We start from the raw sequence: 22,208 nt of genomic DNA, 5'->3' as shown, positions 1-22,208 counted from the left end.
CAACGAGAGGCAATATTGCGTCGCGAAATGCTGTTGTCTATAGGGAGCGAGGTCTCGCGTTAACATTTTATTGATACTTTATTACACCGGATGTTCGACAATGAGCTACTCTACACGCTTTTCATTTAATTATTTAATTGTAATAGCGTCGTTTGTCGTAGTCTTAATTGTTCTGACAATAATGTCGGAAGATATACGAAGGAAAAATTAGAAAAATCGCAGATTAAATCGGAAAATAATAATTATTGTTATTAGGCAAATTATATTATCATTATGCCTATAAAAAAATTATAACAAGAAAAAGTAAAATTATTTTCCTTTACATATTTACATATAACGGCAGACTAGGCATCGCTCGATGATACTCGCTCGAGAATCTCGTCCCGCCTCTTTCGGGATGATAACATGATAACGTGTATACGTAAAGAGAGATGTGGAAAATTGACGTGTTACAAGTGTCCGGCGCACGTTAACTAGCATAAGTGCCGGAAATCTGTGCGCGGCCGGCCGTACAATTTATTATCTCGACGTACGACGTCGACGAGCGTAGCGGAGAGTTTCGCGTGACGGTATTTGTCGTGCGAATGGATGTGTTACGAGACAGCTTAATAACATGATCGCGTGACATTTCAATAATAATACCTACCGCCATTTCCCTTTTAGTCGTAATGATAGGATATCGATAGGGCAAAAATGGGAGAGAACTGTGCGCGCGCGCTCGCGGACGCATGACAGAAGGTCGACGGCGACGGCGACGACGACGATGACGGGGAGGATACAATGATGTGTGCTCGTAATTTATCGTGCAAGTGTATGCTGTCACAATATACTGGCATTGCATCAACGAGCTGCTGGAATGCTGATTATAACGTTCCGCGTACACGCGAGAACATGCTTGCAATTATATTAATCGTGCTTCTCCTTTTATTTTTCATTAATCTCTCTTCTTTAATTGAATGTAATTAAATTGATTATTTGAAGGAATATAAAACATACAGCAAGAATATATAAACAGCAGAGTTGCATGTAAATTTTTGAAATTCTGAAACATTGGCAGTACGCATTTTTATTTAATATTATTAAATCTGTATAGTAGAAAAATTTTAAAAATGGGAAACTATATGAAACATTTTTAAGAATTGACATCTTTTGTATTGTAAAATACATTTGAAATTATTTTATACTTTTATACTATTGCTTGATGCTATTTTTCAATTCAAATTCAAATGCATTTGGTTGAGAAAATGACTCCTTACATCACTCAATAAAAAATTGAATTTTTTAATTTCACTTTTCTTTTCTTTCTTTTAAATTCTCTCAGTAAAGTGTCTTGCGAGATATTCGTGAAATCCTGATGAAACATTCGTATACATTTCGCACAATGTCGACGTTACAATGGAACTGTTTTGCGGTTACAAACAAACCGCGGAAAAATAAGCAGCGTGAAAATCGCGTTGCATTTCGCGAGAACGAGTTGAGGAAAATGAGAAGTTAAAACACGCGAAGGTTTCGAGCGTAGATTTCGCCTTATGATTGTGAATCACGGTAGCGTTTTGTAGTTAGTAATCTGCAATCCGTCGAGGCGTTCATCTCGAGATTAACTACGTAAACATTGTAACAGCATTGTGATTTACAAATTGCATTCGCGGAAGATCGTTGTATTGTTGCCTTTCGAGGAACTTTCGTCGACGTTCAATCAAGAGTGAAAAATGAGTCATTACAGATATCTGCACACATAATGATACGTTCGCGACGCGAAGTCTCTTGCACACCCGATAATCTGCTGATGCGAGAAAAATAATGCTGCGTCTCGATAAGAAGAAGAATAATGCCTGCCGTGGCTAACGGCTGCAGCAAACCGTGCAAAAATCTGCGCAAACGGGACAGTCGTCGCATTCCAGCCGTCAGCGCCGAATGCTTCTCGATACTTTTTTTTTCTCCGCACGTCGGGCACGGAAATTTCCAGAATGCCAATCGCCAGATGCAATCGCGAGATGCACGTGTCTGCAGAGCCGGAAACAGGCCGTTGCGGGCCGCGAGCGCGGGCGCCTTTCTACAGCCTCTCTATCGTGGCTACGATACGCGAATTCGTGCAAGGCACTGGTGGACGATTTTTCTAGCACGCTCCACGAATGCCTGAATCGTGCCTGAATTCGACCTCGAATTTTCGATGATTATCGATCCGTATGCATCAAGCAACGGTTGATCGCTCGGCGCCGCGCCGCCGCGCCGTTCCTGCCCGAGTAAACGGGGTAACGATCGGGCACGAACGGCTCGATATTTATTTATATCACATAGATATAAGTGAAACAAACTGTTTCATGTCGATCGGCACGTTCCTCCTCGCTAGGTTTGAAAGTGAGCGACTCCTTGACCAAGATCGCCAATCTGACGAGACGAATCTGTTAGGCGTCTTTGTGTTTGGACAACACCAGATATAAAATGTTACGAAATGTATTTAGAATAGTGGCTTACCTTGAGAAACGAGAAATACATTAAATTACAAAAGATCTTTTCTCAAAATAAGATCAATAAAGAAAGAGAGAGAGAGAGAGAGAGCAAATATAATTTTGTATACGTTACTAAAATATAAAATTCATAATGAATATTTGTTACTAAAAATTCCATTATAAAATATAAAAAATATTCAATGAAATGTAAACTTAATATTTTTGTTTCCTTTAGAAATTGTCATAGGTTGCTTAACAAAATATAGCGTACTTACGCACGCTACATAATTTCTACAAATACATTTTTTATTTGCAAATTAATACATATAAATCAGTCGAAATAATTACGTTATTTAGAATCTTGGAGAAAGATTTGTTAATTTTCCAGATTCGCCGCCTAAGTGATTTAATTAGAAAAGATAGTTAATTATTATGGTACATGAATTTCTCGCAGTCCCTATCTCTCCTAAACATTCGATCTGCCTTTCGCAATCGCGCGGCTCCCGAGTATTTCCCGTTCAGCATTTCCAATAAGGTGAACTTCGCGATGGCGCAACAGTGTGCTTGTATATTTCTCGAGTAGTCCTCGTCGGCACTCGCAGCACGCTCGGCGACTCGCAACTCGTCGACAAGTGCGCGTCGCTCCTGTTGCTGCAGAGCTTTGTTCTCTCTCCGTGGGAACACCGGCGGTGATCATTGAAGTGGGTAGCGGTATACGCTCGTCGCGAATTATCATACGCTCGAACGAGTATTACCCGTATCCCGCGAGTGTCACCTGTGGGATAATGTCCCTTGCATTTTTGTAAGGTATACTTTTCGCCACATTGAACATTTGTAGAAAAAGCTACTCTGTTACTATGACTTATATATTCTCCGTACTTTTGAAAATTTTTACGTCCTCGAGCGAAATTTGAGCTTTCATACATCTGGATTTAGCGTTGATACGACACGAAATGTGAGACCGTTCTAGCACTATAAATAGTTAAACGTAGATTTATAAAAACGACGTTAAAAGGTTTCGCGCTAATAGAGCCCTAACGCCGCCTGTCCGGCTCGTGGTGAATCCGTCGAATGTAAACGTCGAAGATGATTATATTTGTCGGCTTAATACCGTATTAAGCGTGTCGAATAATAATATCGTGGCGTGCGATTTTCGGTAAAAAACAATAAGCGGTACTGTCTGCACCTGCCTGATGCTTGATCCCACGACCTTGCAAAGTGGGTCGCGCAACGGGGAAGGATACGATTATGTCGAGTTAAAACGTGCACGGGCATAATCCACGTGTAACACACTTAACATATACGGAACAAAATGACGATGCGGAGTTTGTACCTGCGTGACCCCCGCGGACTCCGCGTACACCTTCGCTCGCTGGCGCCACGCTAAAGGATAGATTTCAACCTCTCGCTCGCGTCGTCGGTACTTTTTACGATGCTTTCACAATACATGATGCAGCAGATGGGTCTCGTAACGTCGACAACTGTCCGCGAGAATATTTTTTCGATGAATGGCTCGTTATAACACACAAGTGTAAGGTATCGCAATTTTAACACATTTTCTTCCCACACTTAACATTATACGTATAAACTTAATCATTATGTTTAACCACATTGCGTGTTTAAAATTGAATTATTTTATATAATAATTACAATTTAATTTATTAAAAATATTCAGATTTCATTTAAATATGAATCAAGATTCTTCACTTTATATGATACCGCGCGGTACAAGAAAATTCTATAATAATTTATTCCATTAAAAGTATATTATATATTTTTTTTATTCTCAAAGTAATGAAAATTATTTATGCCATAATTTTGCCGAACAGCTGAATTGGATACCATGGTGTCGCATCGAGAGTCATGTCGATGCTAAACGGATCTTTAACGCACAATGTTTCTTCTCGGCAACGATCACTAGCCGATCGGCGTATCGATTATCGAGCGAGCACCAGGGCGGCGTGTACTGAGATTACGTTGTCAGCCGGAGTAACAAAGTGCGACACGGGACACTGACACGGGAGTTAATAAACCCGCCGTGTAACCCCGAGGAGACGGGGGCTTAGGCCTCGCTCGGCGGGATCGATAACGGCGTAATCAGAAGTATGCAAAACATCCGGGCAATCTTCATCGGCGGCATCGCGAATCGCGCGAGAGCCAATGGGGGAATCGGATAATGAGCTCTCAAGAGTGGAGTCTATTTTGCCCCTATAGACAAGTTAGGCACGTGCTTAAATGCAAATGACACTAGAGACTCTCGGCCTCGTTATACAGAATGAAAAGCGAAATGAGAGAGAGAGAGAGAGAGAGAGAGAGAGAGAGAGAGAGAGATAGGATAACATTTCTGAAATCGAGATATATTCCAAAAATAGTATAACAGCAGATTTGAAGTTCTTCAGAGATTTGGAGCGCAGTGAAATTTAAGGATCTTTTTTTTTCTCGGCCTCGAAATAAAACAGCACATGCTGTCATTTTGTAAACCAAGAAGTATAAAGTTTTTTTCTGAACTTCCAAATTATTTTAATATCAATTTAATATTATTATAATATTTACTACTTACTATTAAATAATTATAAATTTGTAAGAACTGGGTATAAACTTACAGAGCGGCGAGAACACTTCGATAGTCGGGGCATTAAGCGAGCCACTTAGGCGGCTTATCGCTAAGTCTGCCACTATGAGAGCGATTATAAAATTATAACACATGAATATTATAACAATCCGCTTACGCTCGCGTTATGCACGCTCGCGCGTTAAACAAGCAATAAAGTACGACATATCTCATCTTTGTAAAGCGGGGGTAAACCAGTTCGAGTCCAAGTCTTATTTATGGCATGAAAAGCATTTACTACCATTTGAGGCAACAGATAGCGTTAAGTACCGCTGTTTCGGCTTGGAATGTTAATTTGTTTGTTAATCGCGTAGACAAACAGGATGTCTGCATTTGCGGCAATAAGCCGCGAGGAAGGGATTTTACTTGGTCTCATCATCGAAATAGTCCGTAGAATATCTACTTTGTACACCACTTTGTCTACTTTGTCAACGAATGAAATGTCTCGATGTCGCTTAGCGTATAAATCATTGAGGAATTGTTAGAAATTTAATGAATTAAATATTTCAAGAATTTATTTCAGAATTTAGAGAGGAATATTAATAGATCAAAAGTATTATAAAAATACCAATCTAATTGTAAATCTAACTAAAATTGTAACTGATATTAATAGCAATTAATATGGTTTCCTACTTTTAGGAAAAGCGTTTGCTTAACGTTTCTATTAATTATAATATATATCTTCTCGTATCTAAAAGTAAAAGTAAAAAAGAAGAGACAGAACGAAGGGCAGGAAATAATTTGATATGATCATGCACGTATTTTCGTATCATTAGACTTAATAACTGTTTTCCCTGTCGAAAAAAAGTAGCTCGAATCGATCGGAAACTCAATCCTTAATCAGCTGCAGGTAAAAGAGAATTTAATATCAGGAAATACGATTTTACATAATTATAGAAAGTATGTTGGGGTATACTGTTAGTATTAAATACTAGTCGAAAAAACGATTTCCCGATTCGATCTGTTACACACAGCGTGAGTCAGTTCATTGAATGTTAATGTACGGATTAGTTGACGGGTCTTGCAAGTGTACACGAGGTGGACGTGTAAGGAAGTGGCGAGCAAAGCGCGCCGATCAAGGTATCGACGTGTAGTAATACACCCGACCTGGTATTGTATGCCACCGTTCGCCAAGCAACATCAAAACGGACCACACGCGCGGTAATATCACGACACGTTGTCGTAACTAAGCTAATAATTACATAAGCGGTCCGCTCGACCTTCCTTTAACCGGAGGCGTATTGATGAGCTACCTGGAAAGAGGTGAATGACGTCGACCGGCCATTCATCTCGCGCAATTGTATTAGTTTTCGCCACGTATGAAGCTGTGTTACAATGTATTTGCGAAAGAGAGAGAGATCATTTCAATATGTAATACAGTATCTAAAATTTATTTAAATTCTATGTTAAATTTGGAGCCGTGAAAATATAAAAAATAAAATTCCGCCGTTTTAATATAAATTCGTAGTTAACAAATCCGTTCAAATTTATTTAGTGCAAAAGAATTTCAAGTTAAACCCTTAAAATAGACTTTATTATTTTACATCGGTGTAGAAATTCTCGGAAATCACTTGCTTTTTTAGGGTACACGAAAACGCTGTTTTTAAACTAAAAACTTGATATTCGAGAGACTTTTTGCGCGAATTTCTGTTCCGCCAAATTTAGACCGCAAAAGTCGGATTTTTGCACGCGCAACGACTGCTAATGCGACGATCGTATATGCGTGTCGGAGAGTGATTTACATCGTCACGAGCCTCGATACACGACGAGGATCATAAAATCCAAAATGCGCGACGCGATATTACGATGCCGTTTAACGAGTCCACGCGCGATCTTATCGCGCGAGCGAGAGCGCTGCGCGCGCGGGACACGTATCCCCGGCGCCGATTATTAAAACCTCACTTTATGTCGGTGATTGCGCAATTATGCAGATTATCGCACGCATTCGTTTTAGACTTTCAGCCCCAGCGGTAGCGGCGGCGGGGCTGCAGGCGGATCATTGCATAATTATGCAGATCGCCTCCCTCGTTAATACCAAAAACGTTCGGACGACACCTCCTAGGCGGATAATCAGCCTATAGTGCCTCTCTCTTTAGCCGACTCGACCACCATGACCTCACCGTTCCCGATTTAGCTTCTCCCGGTACCGCGTATACACCTGCGCAACGTTGATGCAACAAGGGTCTTAAGGGACCTTGTCGCACCTGACGCGCGTCGCCGCGTCGCGCCGCTTCTAAGCGCGGCTGTTTATGTTATGCCGCGTACGGAAAGTGTGTTATACGTGACGCGGCTGTTTTTCGATGCCGTCGTCGAAGTTGACACAGCACTTCGCTCCTCTACGTCTGCAGGTATTGTTGCAAGGAAAATAAAATGCCTCGTCACAACTGCGCATTTTTCTCTATGCCATTCTACAATCGCGTTTAAAGACAATTGAGCAAAAATCTCCGCGCTCCGCGTGCCATTAAAATTGAATTTTAAGAGCTTATTGTGCTTTCCAAAATCGCGTAATCAGAAAAATTGAGATTCAGAAAAATTGACATTAATTAATATTTGAATATTATAGATTCATTACTGATAATACATCGTGACATTAATTAATGCGACACATTAAATAAATGTTTTTATTGTATATCCTGTTGGAAATACAGGAGGAGGGAGCGGGAATTATCAACTCAAAATCTTTACATGTCTCTTGATTTCAGGCGTATCTTTATCGAGAAATCTCTACAATGTTCTTACATGTCGCCACATATCCCGTATCGTATTTACATATGCATATGAACGATTCCGCGCGAACGATCGCCTATAAGGTTGATCGAACGAGTATCCCGCGCTGCGGATGCGCGATGTCGAACGATCGGGGAAAAAATCGTGTCTCGTCGCGAAAGTGGGTCCGACCGAGCGGCCGCGCCGCGGCTTGAAGGATGACTTTTCGAGCGCGAGCGAGCCCGCTCGGCCACGAGAGCCTTCGAGGCATCATTAATCGCTCGTTCGCGTAATTAATTACTCCTAACCGGCGCAACGATTGGCACGAAACCGTGCTGCGTGCGCCCCGCCGAGGGAAATCTCCGTGTAACCTGCTCGCGTCGCTCTTTTTTTTTCCGCTCCGACGTGTTCGCGGATCTCTCGCGTTTCACTGACCTCCCCGGTCTATCCCTTGCGCCTTTTTCGCCGCTGTGGGAAAGTTTTGGATCACAACATTGCAGCCAGGATTGGATAATGGAGCAGGAAGTGGGAGCTCACAGAAAGTTAAAGGATCGAGACCGATCAAGAATCGTATACGTCATTATCATCAGGCAAACTCATTAATAATTTCTTAGAGTATCCTTATCATGTTTTTCTCGATTCGCGATGGTTTGGAAAAAGGTCGCCTTGCTGTCGCGCCACTTTCCTTTAATCGCGATTTTTAATTCCGACGAAATGGCCGTCGCTTCTTTGGCGCCCGCCGTATATAAGTGTCTCATAACGGTACACGAGTTAGCTTAATGCCCCCACGGGATATCGCGAAATATGCGCGTAGCACGTATATTATGCGTAAGCGTCGGAAAAAGCAGTCGGAGGCGTGCAGAGCTATCGGCGGGGCTTCGTTGAATATGCAAATCGCGCGATCGCGGCCGATCTGGACGACGGGCGAACCTGCTTTAAAACGGAGCGTAGAAGGCGGTATACAGAAATTGGAAAGTGACGCGGACATTCGCGCGTCACTCTTTACTGCCATGCCGCGTTTATATAGGCACCAAACTGACGCACGAACAAACGAACGAATCGTCGCAGATCCGGCGAATACGACTCCGCGTGAGAGATGAGAAATACATATATCGCGCCTACGTTCCAACACCTACACCGAAACCTAAACGACGCGTGTACAGGATGTCCCAGCTTCGCTAAATTCTTTAACTAATTTCTAGTTGATTGCTAGCAATCGAAAACATAGACTTTACAATTAAAGATAAAAGAAATTTTGTTTGTTAAATTTTGAGAGAATAAAAGATAAAATTAAATTTTTTAATTTTTAAATAAATGACATCGCAACTAAATCGTAAGAATTGTTAAGGAGATTTTCACGTGACTATACACAATTTAAAGAAATAATAAACATCTGCAATTTTTTCGAATGTCCCTCTATTTTCTCTGAAAATTTTAAAAAATTATATACACGTCCTGTAAATATTTTAATTATAATAAAATAATATTTGTTTTTATTTTTTAATCAATAAAATAGAATACTTGTTAATGCACTCTCTACATCTTATTATCTATGGAAAAAGGAATGTTAAAACGCGCTATTTAGGGACCGCCGTCGATTCTTCGTCGCCGTATCGAAGCCGTGGGCTCTTGACGAGGTTATACCGAAGCAAATCTCGCATCTCTCAGGGCTATCAACGGTACCCTGGTTCCCCAGCAGGATGTTACACGGGTGGTTTCGTATATAGGCACCGTGGAAGAGGCCAGGCTAACGTGGCGGGGCATTATGCGATCCCGCGGAAGGTTTCCGTGATGGCACACCGGGCATAGAGCATCGTGGCTAAGAGGCAGCCTAAGCCCGAGATATCAATAAATAACCTATCTGGCAATATTATCTCAGCGGTTTTATGCCCCACGGAGCGGGGAATGCGATCCAGTTCCTACATATAGCCCCAGCTGCTCCTTTCCTTTAACCCAGGCGCAACAACCGGCCTGGCCTCTGCCAGAGTGGAGGTGTGAATGATCCGCCTACCATAAAGCAAAGTGCATCTAGCTTCCAAAGCATGCGCTCTCTCTCTCTCTCTCTCTCTCTCTCTCTCTCTCTCTCTCTCTCTCTCTCTCTTCTTTTATCGGAAAATATCGGAAGGACTTTTTCTCTTTCCATCCTTCGTCCTGTTGCGCTATCGCGTCTCGCTCTCTTTCTTTTTCTCTCGTGATATTGCGATATACAACCGACGCTCCGATCGACAATGATCCGCAGGAATTTAACTCCGATTTATTTTTCATCACTTTCATCAATCGTCTTCTATTACAAAATGACACGAATCTCAAAAATGTCTCGATCTGATTTTGTGGCATACACTGATCATCTCTCGTTACTCCTACTTCGTCATTTTAATATCACGATATGTCAAGATTATTACAAAATAAGTGTAAAAAATAAGGAGAGACATATAAAGTTTTAAATATTATTAACATACTTTCGCTCAGAATTTTTCTCAACGAACGAATTATGCTTTCCAATAAAACATACATAGGTTCAAATGGCTATTGTATTTTCTGGCTTTCCTTCTGAATACACCGTCACTTTTTACCGTCAGCATTTCACGCGTTATTCCTCGTATCTCACTTTTACAATTCACCGGCCCTAATAGCACGAACGCGCGATCACGCTCGATCGAGTTGCGGCGCGGCGCGTGCAGACACGCCGGCTATCGGCGCGCAAAAAGCGCCGATATCGGCCAACTCAATCCGGTATATCGAGTCGTCGTATACAGAGCCGCGAACACGCCCGCGTCGGGTGAGCTAATAAATTGTAATGGGCCGACCGGTCGCTGTCCCGGGGGGCCGCGAGGGTGTATAGTGCCACACGGCGCGGCGTGAGTGTAGAGCAAATGCCATTAGTGTGAACTTTCGATGGAATACGGAGTACGTTTCTCTCCTTCTCGCGTCGCGGCCCCGTGGGTGGGTGGGTGGATGGGCGCGCGTCCGTGTGTAGGTCAGCTCGATGCCGATGTTAACGTGCACGCGGTGGAGGCGGTGTGGGGTCCCGCGTCGCATACCAGGGATCTGCTCCACGATAGACTTATCCTTTCCACGCGAACGTGTGCAACGTACGTTCACCTCTTCGTGAAATCCGCGCGCCCGCCAACGCCGATCCCAACGGATCGGTGCCGATCGCAGCGTGCGATCGGAATCCTCGCGATAGCATACTAATTGCCCCACACGCTTACGGCAAGAATTCGCGATGGATATGCGATGCTTATTGCCCCGCCGCGATAAAAAAAAATGTTTTTACGTATTTTTTTTTTTTTTTAAGGACATGTACATTTACGCGGAGAATCGTTAGACTGTGTTACGAAAGTGTAAGTGGTACTGCGAGTTAGAGAAAAATTTGCGTGACTATATACGTAGGTAACGTGCGACACACTTCACAATTATCGCCGTTGATATACACAATAGGTATACGCAATTGTCCCGATTGTTGGCTACCGCGGTAAAACGGCGGTATTAATCGGCGAGCAAGGTAGATAGATAGATAGGCAGATAGATATACAGACAGATTTATTCTATCCTCGGATAAATCCCCTACGGACAATCAGAGATTACGCGGACATAACTTACAACTCAATACGCTACGGACGTGCGATTTAAGGCCGAATGCAACGCGATAACGCGTAAGTTCCTCGAATAAGCGTGACGAAAGTGAGGCATTAGAGTGATTTGCGTATTATCGATATTACACGCGCGGGCGAGTGGGAAAATATTCGCATTTAAATAACACCAGAAACAGGTGAGGCGATAAAGCTAGAGAAGACGCGTTGTCTAAAAAAAAAGTGCTGCCAGAAAGAAGGGGCCTCCGATGCGGCGGCGGCGGCGGCGGCGGCGTCGGCAGCGTCGGCGGCGACGGCGGTACAAAATGAAGAATATACTCTTTTCGTTTTACGGCCATTTATTATTAATTAGCGCGGTATAAGGCAAGCCGCGCCACGGGGATCCGCACCTCTCCTGCCAGGTTACGGTAGAGAGTTAATGGGCCTTTTTTGCGCGTGCCCTCTCCGGCCTGGCCCCCCCCCCCGCCCCTCAGCCTCTCTCCCTTGCCCGGCCCTGGTCCCGGTCTCTCCCTTTCGCTACGTCGTTGGTCCCTTTTACGCCGGCGGTCGTTGCGAAAGCACCCTCGCCTCCGCGAAGCGAAGCGAAGTGCAGCCGTTCGCGGCGATAAAGAGCGCGAGAGAGAACGTCGCGTCTTTGCACCTGGGCGTGGATCGGTCGGTCGGTCGGTCGATCGGTCGGTCGGTCGTCCGCGACATTATTGCCCGTTCTTTCCCTTCGTCGCCGTGTGCCGGCCGCGCGCGTGGGTGTTCCGAGATACGATAATGCTCGATCATCTCGCGCGCACGCAGCCTCCAGCCGTGGCCGAGCGCGTCCAGCTTTACACGCTACTCGATTCGCGAACGCGCGCGCGCGCGCGCGCGTGCGAACACCTGCGACGAAGATCTCGACGTGCACATACGCAGTTGGACGCGATGAGAAATCACAATCAAGGATGATACACCGAAATTGATATTTTACGTGATATGAAATTATATAGCATATTATCCATAATTGAATAAATTGATTATATTTAGAAAAAATTCTTGAGAATAAAATAGGATAGCATTAATTCTTTTTAATAATTTTTTTCATCAGATGAGGAATCAGATTAGCGAAATAGCGAAAGCAATTTAACAAAAATCGAAGAAAACTATTTCAAGTGTACATTAGTTAATTACACACGTAATACATTCTATATATATATTGTAGTATTATAAAGGTAGCGATATATTTTGAAAGTAGGCAGACTTGCGTCACGAAGCTAACAGCGTAAATTTGTCAAAGATGTTGGAACTTTTACATTTGAAAAATGATACTTGGCGCCTTATAATTGCACAGTTGCGCAACTTGAGACAAGTCTCGTCGGTCCCGGCGTGAGAAAACGAGGTCTTCGCCGAGACCGGGCGGACACTCCGCCGGTGCACGCTGCGGTCCCTTTGCTCCTAGTCGTATAACTCGTTCGGCGAGAGGAAAGAGGGATAAGAGGTGGACGAGGAGGAGGGTACGGTTTCGATGGCCGGCGAACGAGCGAAAATGCGCCGGCTGCGTTCGCCGTCGAACGCGGCGGGAGAGGCAAATGGGTTTCGTCGTGTCCCAGGGCGACGTGGCCGCGATTAATGACGAAGTGCGAAAGCACCAGTCAGGCCAGGTATTAACGGAGGCGAAATGACAGAAAACGGAACGCGGCGAGATTGGGCGATGGGGATAATGGCTGCTGCGGCGGTAAACGAGAGAATACGAGAACGAAGGGAAGAGGAAAGACAGGAGAAAGAGAGAAAGAAAGAGAGAGAGAGAGAGAGAGAGAGAGAATACACGGGGAGCGAATTAGATTCAATAAATAGATCGTCCGACGAGATAAATGCCCTAATAACTGGCTTAGGCTTGCACACACCCAATCGTGGCGTACATTTCGCATAGCGAGTGAGAGACGATCATTAGCCTACGACCGGGAGTGTGTAAATTCGAGACGCCGCCGTCTCGGTTCAATTCACTCCACTCGCGCTCGCACGACGCACAAACACCTGTCACGAGCGGCGCGCCGATCCGATCGGTGTGCACGCACGCGCCGTGTAACGCGTTGTGTAACGACACGCCGACCCACCGTGAGACCGTCGTGGACGCGTTTCACGCTCGCCTTCTCGGCCATTGTAGCTTCTTTCTTCGCGTCGGCAGCTCTCGATCGCCCGACCGCCGACGACACGCTGTGGTCCATTAATCTCTCATCGATGGCACTGACACTGATCGTACCTACGAGCTATTCAACGCCTCTCGCAGCACGTGTATCAATCTTCAGCGAGTTATCGTTATTGTCCCAGGCCAATTCTTTCGAATAAACGCGTTCGATTCGTTCGAGGGTCGTGATGAAATCCGATAAAATGTCGAGCACTTGAAGTTTGCTTTGTTTGAAACACGCGTTTGTTTGTAATTTCGTGGAGGAAATTATACGTTACGTAAACGCGAGGGGACTTCCGTAAAGAAATAATTGGTATTACGAATGTAATGACGCGTGTGTACTTGAAATATATGTCAACAGCGACATCATGAACGAAATTCAGTTCATTATTTTGAATGAATAACTGAGAATGAGTCGATTCAACAGCTTTAAACCATTGATTCAGCATTCATTTAAACGCAAATTCGAGAAACGATTGGTGAAATCGTCGTATAAGCGACTCAATTCTTCCGCGGCTTACGGCAACGGTAATAGGCGTCCGTTTCGCTCGGGAATCTCGCGAGCGGGCATTTCGAGAGCCATCAACGAGCAACTCTCACGACTCACGCGGCGAAAACGCTCTCGAGCGACGAGAGCGAATACCGGGGCGCGCGAGGCGATAACTCTGTCCACCTATATCTGCGCGAGCGGCAGCTCGGGAACGGCGATGTGATACGCTAAGCGTTACGTTATTTACGGCGTGTTCGTCTAATTAGATAATGGCGCCGATATTTTATATTCACGCGTGCGTTCACCTGACCGCCGCGCGCTGCCCAGGACGCTTGCAACACACGGCCGGGCTCTGCAACTGGCGACCTTCGCCGCCACGTCGCAAATCGTTACGACCGTAACGCGCGGCTCGCGGTAAATCGACTCGGATGAGTGCGGCGGCGAGAACGCGTGTTAATAACACGTGCTCGCGCGTAATCAAGTTAGAGGATCGCGGGGAAATTAGAGCCGAAGTATAATGCTCTCGCCACCGTGTCTCGGAGCGTCTTAAGCCGTCCAGACGAACGTTGTACTTTAAACGCACGCAAACATGCGCAGTAATCGGAATAGTAAACGGTCGATTAATCAGAATAGAAACAGAGAGAAAAAAGGAACGCGCTATCTTTGACACGTTGAATATCGCTTTGTGCTTTATACGACGTCGCACGCGTCGTATTATATCCCTCGCGAAATTGAATACCTGGCGGGCGAGCGCGCGGCTCTTGACGAGTTGCGCAATCGAGGAATAACGATCGTTCGGAGATTTACTGCGAGGAAAAATCACCTCAGGCCAACGGCGAGCGGAGAATTATCTATCATTCGGGTTAAATGTTACGTCCGGTGAGTTCTCGCGGCCGCGGCTCCGGCTTATTTCCCAAGAGAGGAGGCAGTGGGCTTTTATGTCGATGATCGCTCGCGGACGCCGTATCATTACTCTTCATACGGGACCCCAGCGACGTCCGACAGCGAAAGCTCCGTTACCGGAGTAACGTCTATCCCGCTTAACTCGCGAGATCGACGAGCCTATCGTGCCTCGTGCAGATTCGTGCCTAACAATAACATCCGTAACTGTCCATTGTCGTAGCGGCAAATGAATCAAACGCGGTAAGATAGTAGTGACGCGGTAATTCCAAGCCGACGGTGTTAGGCGCAAATATCATTAATTCCCCGACTAACATTCTGAACAAACGGAACGTTAATAATTCATGAGGGTTTCGCATTTCGCAAACTGAAATCTTTGATTCTTACGAAACAGTATCATACAAACGTATATTAATAATAGATAAATTTTTTTTCTGACATTTCAAAGTACCCTAAACATATGTATATATAATCAAACTGTACCTTACGGTGCTTTCGCAATTTTTTAAACTTCTACAGGACAATTAATTAAGAAAACGGGAATTATCGTTTCTGCATGTCACACGTGGAAGATTATGCATAGCGTGGAGATTAATAGTAACAAATATCATGACGTTTAATATGAAAGTACGAGCCGTGTTGATTCAGTATGCGTGCCGGAGTTCTATGTCGTTTCGCAGGCTCGAGTCGCAGGAATCTCGCGTTGCCTTGTCACGCGCGTTGCGTGTGCGTTCGCATGACAGATACTCCGAAATGCGCTTCCGCGCGGGCGTGGGCGACGGTGTAATCCTACCGCGTGGTCGCCCGTTAAAGTCGCGTTTTTTTTTCTCTACAGGTGGATGATAAGGCCGGCCTTAAGGTGTACAGTTAGGTGTGACGTAATTGCAACGGCAGTCGGCAAACTCGGGTTGGGGGTCCAATTATCGGGCTTCTTCCGGTTCGCAGCCGCGTATAAAAGCGTCGCGTCCGCGGTGTCATCGGACGATTACAGACGCGCGAGAAAAATCGCGAAATTATTCGACGAATCGCGGAAGCGAGATCGTCTCTCTCGTGCCGCGGGAACGGTCTCTTCCTCGTCTCCGCGGCCGCCGGCCTAATCCGCGACAATCGCATAAATACGGCGCAAGCGGAACAGGAATCTCGTAACGCCCCGTGACTTCTCCGTACGCCTCGCGCACGGTGGTCATCCTGATTAATGTCGCATGAGTCTTATCTCTTTTCGGAGTAACGGGGATGATGCTTGAAATGCGACCGTTTACGGTCGCGTGATCGCCTAGATATATCACCGTGTATACTTTCTATTCGCGTATATAATGTTAAGACTTGGAAAACGCCGGAAATACGGTGTTTCGAAGAGCGAACGGGTTGAGTTTATGAGCCATGCATTTAGATTTTTTTTCCTTCTTCTAGCTATTAACTTATGTATCTCGTGATAGATGAATATACATAACTCAATCGAGAGATAGTAATATTTAATAAGAAAGTGAACAAATAAATTGCTTTTCCAGACGAATTTACAATCCCATTAATAAATAAAACTTGAATTGAGATTTTTTTTATAAGTAAATTTTAATTATGTAATTTTATCATTGTAGAAACTGTTTTGTTTAAAAACTTTTTTTCATCATAAATACCAAAGAAAACTGCAGAAAATAATTAGCGAAAATAATTGCCTTCTTTATTTTATGCATATACAATTTTTTTCTTGTAATGATTAACTGTCGCGCTTTCTTGTACGAAAACTTCCGGTATACTGTTTTTTTCAATCGATATGCCATAATCTATCCGCGCGATTCCGTTGACCTCTCTTAACGCCCGTTTCATTGGCCGAGAGAGTTGGGATGCCAAAATCAATCAATCACCGACCATCATCGTCGACGTAACCCCGAGCCCGGCCGAGGCTTTAACCATGAGTTAGTTAACCTCGCGCGCACCGAGACGGTTCCGGCCGCGTAGATGAGAAAGGAAAAAAAAATTCTTACCTGATTGATGTCGCTGCCCAAATCCCGCGCGCTCTTGGCGCTCCTCAGCTGATACCCGCGGTACTCCCGATACCTCATGGTCACCTCGTCGTCGGTCAAGGCGCCGCTGCTGCCGCTCCTCGCGCTCTTCTTGCTCTTCTCCTCCTTCGCCTTTTTCTCCTTCTTGCTGAACAGCTGCTTGACTTTGCTCATGGTGCCGCTCTTCTTCGCCGCCTTCTTCTCGTACTTCTTGTCGGCGGCGCCAGAAGGCGGCTTCGCGGTGACCAGCGGCGGCTTCGACGACGAGTCGCTCGCGTACTTGTCGTACTTGCGTTGCTCGGACGTCGGCGTCAGGTTCATGTTGCGATCGGTGTGCCGTCGCTCGTGCTTGATAAACTGTCGGTTGACGAAACCCTCGTCCTCGGACTCGAGCTGCTCGCGCCTGTCCGCCTCCTGCGAGTCCCTCCTGTAATCGTTCTCGATCCCGGAATCGGCCAGCCGATCCTTTCGATCCGGATCGCTCAGCCTGGTTTCGCGATGACGGCGCTCGGTGTGTCCTCGCACCTCCTGCCTCGCGTGCCGCGACTTGCCCTCGTGATAGGTCCTAGGCGGTCTGGTCGGGGCCTCGGTGAACGTCTCCAAGCGACTGACCGACGACACCTTTCCGCGCGGACTGTCGGAATCGTCGAAGTAGTCCAGCCGATTGCGCGATCGTCTCAACGGTTTCTTCGGATCGTCGTCCAGCTTGCGATGCTCCTTCCTCGTGGCGCGCGTATCGTCGTAGCGGGTCTCGCAACGTATCGAGTCCCTGGCGGTGGTGTCCGAGTCGTATCGGCTGGAATTGTAACCGCCGCGATCGGTGCGTATCCGCGGCGGCGAGCTGTCGTAATCGTCGTGGATCGGATGCTTGTTGCCGCTCGTGTACCTCTGCGTGGTGCGCGTCTCCTTGTAGAACTTGGACTCCAGCTGGCTGCTGGTCATCTGCGAGATATCGGTGTCGTAGTCGTCGTTCGGGCCCTCGCGCAGACTGTCCAGGTGATGCTTCGCGAACGGCGATCTCTCTTTGCGCCCGTTTATCGTCGGGCTATCTAACAACGCGGTCGGGCGTCTCATGTCTCGCGCACTAACGTAACCCGGGCGGCTGCTCAAATTCTCGTGCGACCTCGTGGTGTACTCGCTCCTGAGCGCTCGCACCCTCGCGTTCTCACCGACCTCGTCCAACCGCTGCGTCGACTTGCTCATACCGCGGATCGACTCGAAGGGCTTCTTCGTCTTCGGCAGATACGCGTCCCGTTTGATCGGCCGGCTGTCGCGGTCCAGGAAATCGTCGCTCTTCGAGAACTTGCGCTCGTTCAATTTTTTGGCGATGATCGGCGACGACAGCTCATCGTTCTCTCGTGACTCGCTGCGGAAGTGATTTGTCGTCGTGGAGGTTCCCTCAGGCAGATAATGCGGGGACTTGTACGGGCTGCCGCCGTTTCTGGTGGTCTGAAATCTCTCCTCGGGGCTGCTTCGGCTCCGATCGCTGAGAAACGGCTTGAAATCGTCGGTGTAACCCTCATGCGTTCGCGTTTCCACGATGTACTTATCGCCGTATTTGTCCGTCTTGGTTTCCACGGTATAACCGTTCTTCGGTTTCGTGTCGAGGTAGCCGTTCGTCGGGAGTTTGTTGGTGATCTTTTTCTCGTAGCCGTACACCTTGCCGTTGTCCTCGTGTATCTCCTTCTCGAAGATGTACTTCTCGCCGTTGCTGTTGGTGCGCGTCTCCGTGATGTAGGTGTCCATGTATCGTTTCGGCGACGCGATCCGATTCGGCGTGACTGGCGACGGCACTATCGGCTTGTCGATTATCTCGTGCTCGCTCGACTTCTTTACCGGCACGTTCGCGCTGTTCTTGGCGGCGAACATCTCGTCGGCCAGCAGCCTCGACTTGATCCTGGACTCCAGCAGATCTCGCCGGGCGCTCAATTCGGACGTTTTATGCGAGATCCCGCTCTCGTTCTGCCTCGAGGACAGCTCGCCGCTGTCCCGTCGTCTGGCATCCATACCGTCGGCCCTACCTCGTCCGGAAGTGTCCACGAACACGGTCGAGGTGTATTTTTCAGGTTTGTCATAGAGACGCCTGTCGATCTCGTCGAACTCGTGACGCCTCGTGGTTTCGGTGGTCCTCGTGATGAAGTCCTTCGAGCCGCCCAAGTGTTTGCTGAAGGGGCTGCTACTCTTGCGGTCTTCCTCGTATCTCGACTTGAAGGCGTTGATCTCATTATTGCGACGCAGATCATTGCTGTACGAGTAGTCGGTCCTGCGGTACTCCTTCTCCGCGGGACTGTTCTCGCGAGAGGAGTCCTTCCTCTCGAGACCGAGGCCCTCGTCGCTGTCGGAATGGCTCCGCTGGGCCTTCTTCTTGTCCGGCTGCACTTGCGCGTAAATCACGTTGGTCTGCGCCAGCGGCGGCGGGCTACAGGAGTCGTTTGGTCTGGTGTAGGAGAACGGCCGATTGTTGTTGTGACCGAATCCCGGCGACGGCGACATCATCGTCCTGGTCAACTGCGGCGGCGGTGAACGGTCGTTGGACAGTCGGTGGATCATCTTGTGAATAGTGGACTCTCCGTTGTTGCGTTTCTGAAGATCGTAGCGACTGCTGTGTAGCATGCCCGCTTTGTCGACTTCGTCTCCCCCGTGTTTCGATTCCTTCGGAGGCGACGGGGTACGGCTGGTCCCCGCGGACTTTTGATCGGTCTCTTTCTTCTCTTCGTCGTCTCTACCCTCGACGAATATGTGATGCTCGATCACCTTGGCCTCTCGGCTGGACGATCTACTGGCGGGCTCGTCGGTGCGTACTTCGGTCGTCTCCTCGATCGTCTCTCTCGCCTCGATGTCGCCTCGCGATATCACCTCGTCGACATCGATAGTTGGACTCGTTCGCTCCTCCTGTTTCTTGGGCTTCTTCGGCTCCGGTCGATTGTTGTTCTCGCGATCCGCGGTCGCGGTGCCAAAGTGGAACGGCTGCTGATTGACGTGCGGCGACGACTCGATTATCGGCGATAGCTGCTTTTTCTCTCGCTGGCTGACGGTACTCAGGTGCGAGCCCTCGCTCTCGCTGCCGCTCCGCTTGCGTTGCGCACCGCTGCGCGTCCAGGAGCCCGCGTCGCTCGCGCTACGGCCGACCGGCTTTCGGCGCCTCTCCAAACTCGGCGAGAAGAATCGTGCGAGCGAAGCCTTCAGCTTCTTCGCGCTGGCATCGCTGGCGCTCCTCTCCAGTGGTTTCTTCCTGGCCCGCGGTGTGTCGAGGTCCGCATTCGCGGTCGTAGCGCCGATCTCCTCGCTACCGCGGCGGGATCTCACATCGATCGGCAGGTCGGGACGTTTCTTGTTGCGACGCGCCGGCAGGGTGCTGAAGCGACCGGGCAGGCGTCGATTGTCGTGCGCCACGCAGTGAAGGCTGCCCGCTTGCTGCAGGACCAGGGCCGCCTCCTGTGCGAGATCCTCCTTGCTCTTCTGGGCGATGTTCTCCTTGCGGACCGGGGTGGCGATCAACCTACCTTCTCCATCGCCCACGAGAGCCGCGGTTACGCGCGGTGCACCACGTCCTGCAATTACGAGCGCGTCGGTATTTAGTCGCGCCTGATTCCATCATGCGCGATGATTACTTTGAACGGTGTTGTATAAAAGTAGTTGACTAATTCTAATAAAATACATTGTACTTTACTTTAAGCAATGAAAAAAATTTATGCATTTTGAACTGATTTAATTTATTTAAAAATATTACTTATGAGTTTTATATATTACATAATATCTTTATGCAATACCGTTCACTTATAAAAAGAAGAAATAATATAAATCAAGAAAAGAAATGTTCGACAAACTAAGAATTCATTTTGGAACGATTTATTAAAGTATTTTCAGTATAGATATCTCTTGATATATTTCGTAAGAATAAATGAATTCGTACCAAAATAATTAAATTCGATAACAGTATTTTTAACGTTTTTTCTGGATAAAAAGATAAGTTGGTATCTTTTAAATTTTTTAAACTTTATATAAACTTAACGTTCGATTAAGATAAAGATGAGATAGTAGGATAATAAATGACAGAATAAATGAATGAAGATGAAAGGAATAATTCGTTGCTTCATGAATTGATAAGTCATAATAGTAAATCTGTCTGTAAGTGTGAATATTTCACACTTTTGCCGTTTCTATGAAAATAAATCGAGCATTAGAATTGCTGAATTTTTAATTAAATTGCTGAATTAAACGTAACACATTCCAAGGTGCCATTAGGCCTGAGGTCGACGTCTGATAAATTCGATCGGCTAATGAATTTATGTCGCGACCTTGCGTGGCGTTACGGAGTTTGTAAAATCAGCGATTTATGTTAAGTGGACGAGCACATGGTCGTTAATGGTTAATCACCAAGTTTAATCAAGCGCCGGGTACGCGCGGTACAGTAGATTGAGTAGACACTGGTTGGGCTCGCTAGAGAAGCTGAAAGCTAGAATCCGACGCGTAAGAAATTGCCGTCTTTCCGTCTCATCTCCCGAGCGCTACTTCGGCGCTAAATCGGGACCGCCATTAATCCGCCGCGTCGTCTGATTCGCAATCAATATAATGCTTGTAATTAACGCTGTCATATTTATAAATGGGCCGCTTAATCAATAGCTCGTTAACGAACGTATCGGCTTCTCCGAGATTGTTACACGCTAATTCCTTTTTTCCTTTCTCAATGACAGTCATGGATAATAAGTATATGAAGAAAGAAACAACATTATACACATGTATGTATATACAGTAATAACTGAATAAAATTGGATGTTATATCGAATTAAGAGAGAGTACATACTACATTGAAAGTACAAGCAGGAATAATAATAAGTATTCATAACTTGTCAGTCTACAAATAAAAAAAGCGAATAAATCGAAATCGATAAAAGAGATGTAAAGAATTGACGTGTAATTAAAAATCCAATTTATCAACTGTATATGTTGCAGAAGCTTTTAATTTAAAATATTGAAAATCTCGATAAAAGGTTCAAAGGAAAAATAAGCCAGTTTCGCGAAATGTATAGACATAATCCATCTTCATTCATGTTCTGTGCCTTCTAATTGAACCTTTCGATTTCAAGTTATAACTGAACAAAACACACTGACGTGGCGTTAATTCAAGAGTAAGATATCTTCATCGAGTTAACTCAAGAGTAAAGAGTCTTCATCGAGTTACACTCTCGAAACCAAACTCGAAACTCGCAGCTTTAAACACGTTGGATAACACTCTCCGGCGCTAATTAGGCATCTCCCACGAAATTTTCACCGCAGATAAAATCAGCCTACACACATGACTTGCG

At 46.2% G+C, this 22,208-nt stretch overlaps 1 protein-coding gene across 2 annotated transcripts in view; it reads right to left on the bottom strand.

Annotated features, from left to right (window-relative positions):
- Window positions 1-22,208, bottom strand: part of LOC105454181 — a 110,106-nt gene that overhangs the window by 68,626 nt on the left and 19,272 nt on the right. For both annotated transcript variants that reach the window (XM_011696613.1, XM_011696612.1), the window contains one exon: window positions 16,885-20,453. In XM_011696613.1, the coding sequence (XP_011694915.1) occupies window positions 16,885-20,453 (3,569 nt within the window). The remainder of the gene's footprint in view (window positions 1-16,884; window positions 20,454-22,208) is intronic.

The sequence above is a fragment of the Wasmannia auropunctata genome, unplaced genomic scaffold (assembly GCF_000956235.1).
Source record: "Wasmannia auropunctata unplaced genomic scaffold, wasmannia.A_1.0 LD335987.1, whole genome shotgun sequence".
Classification (NCBI taxonomy): domain Eukaryota; kingdom Metazoa; phylum Arthropoda; class Insecta; order Hymenoptera; family Formicidae; genus Wasmannia; species Wasmannia auropunctata.
The sequence above is the reverse complement of the archived record's forward strand: the minus strand, read 5'-3'. Positions and strand labels throughout refer to the sequence as shown.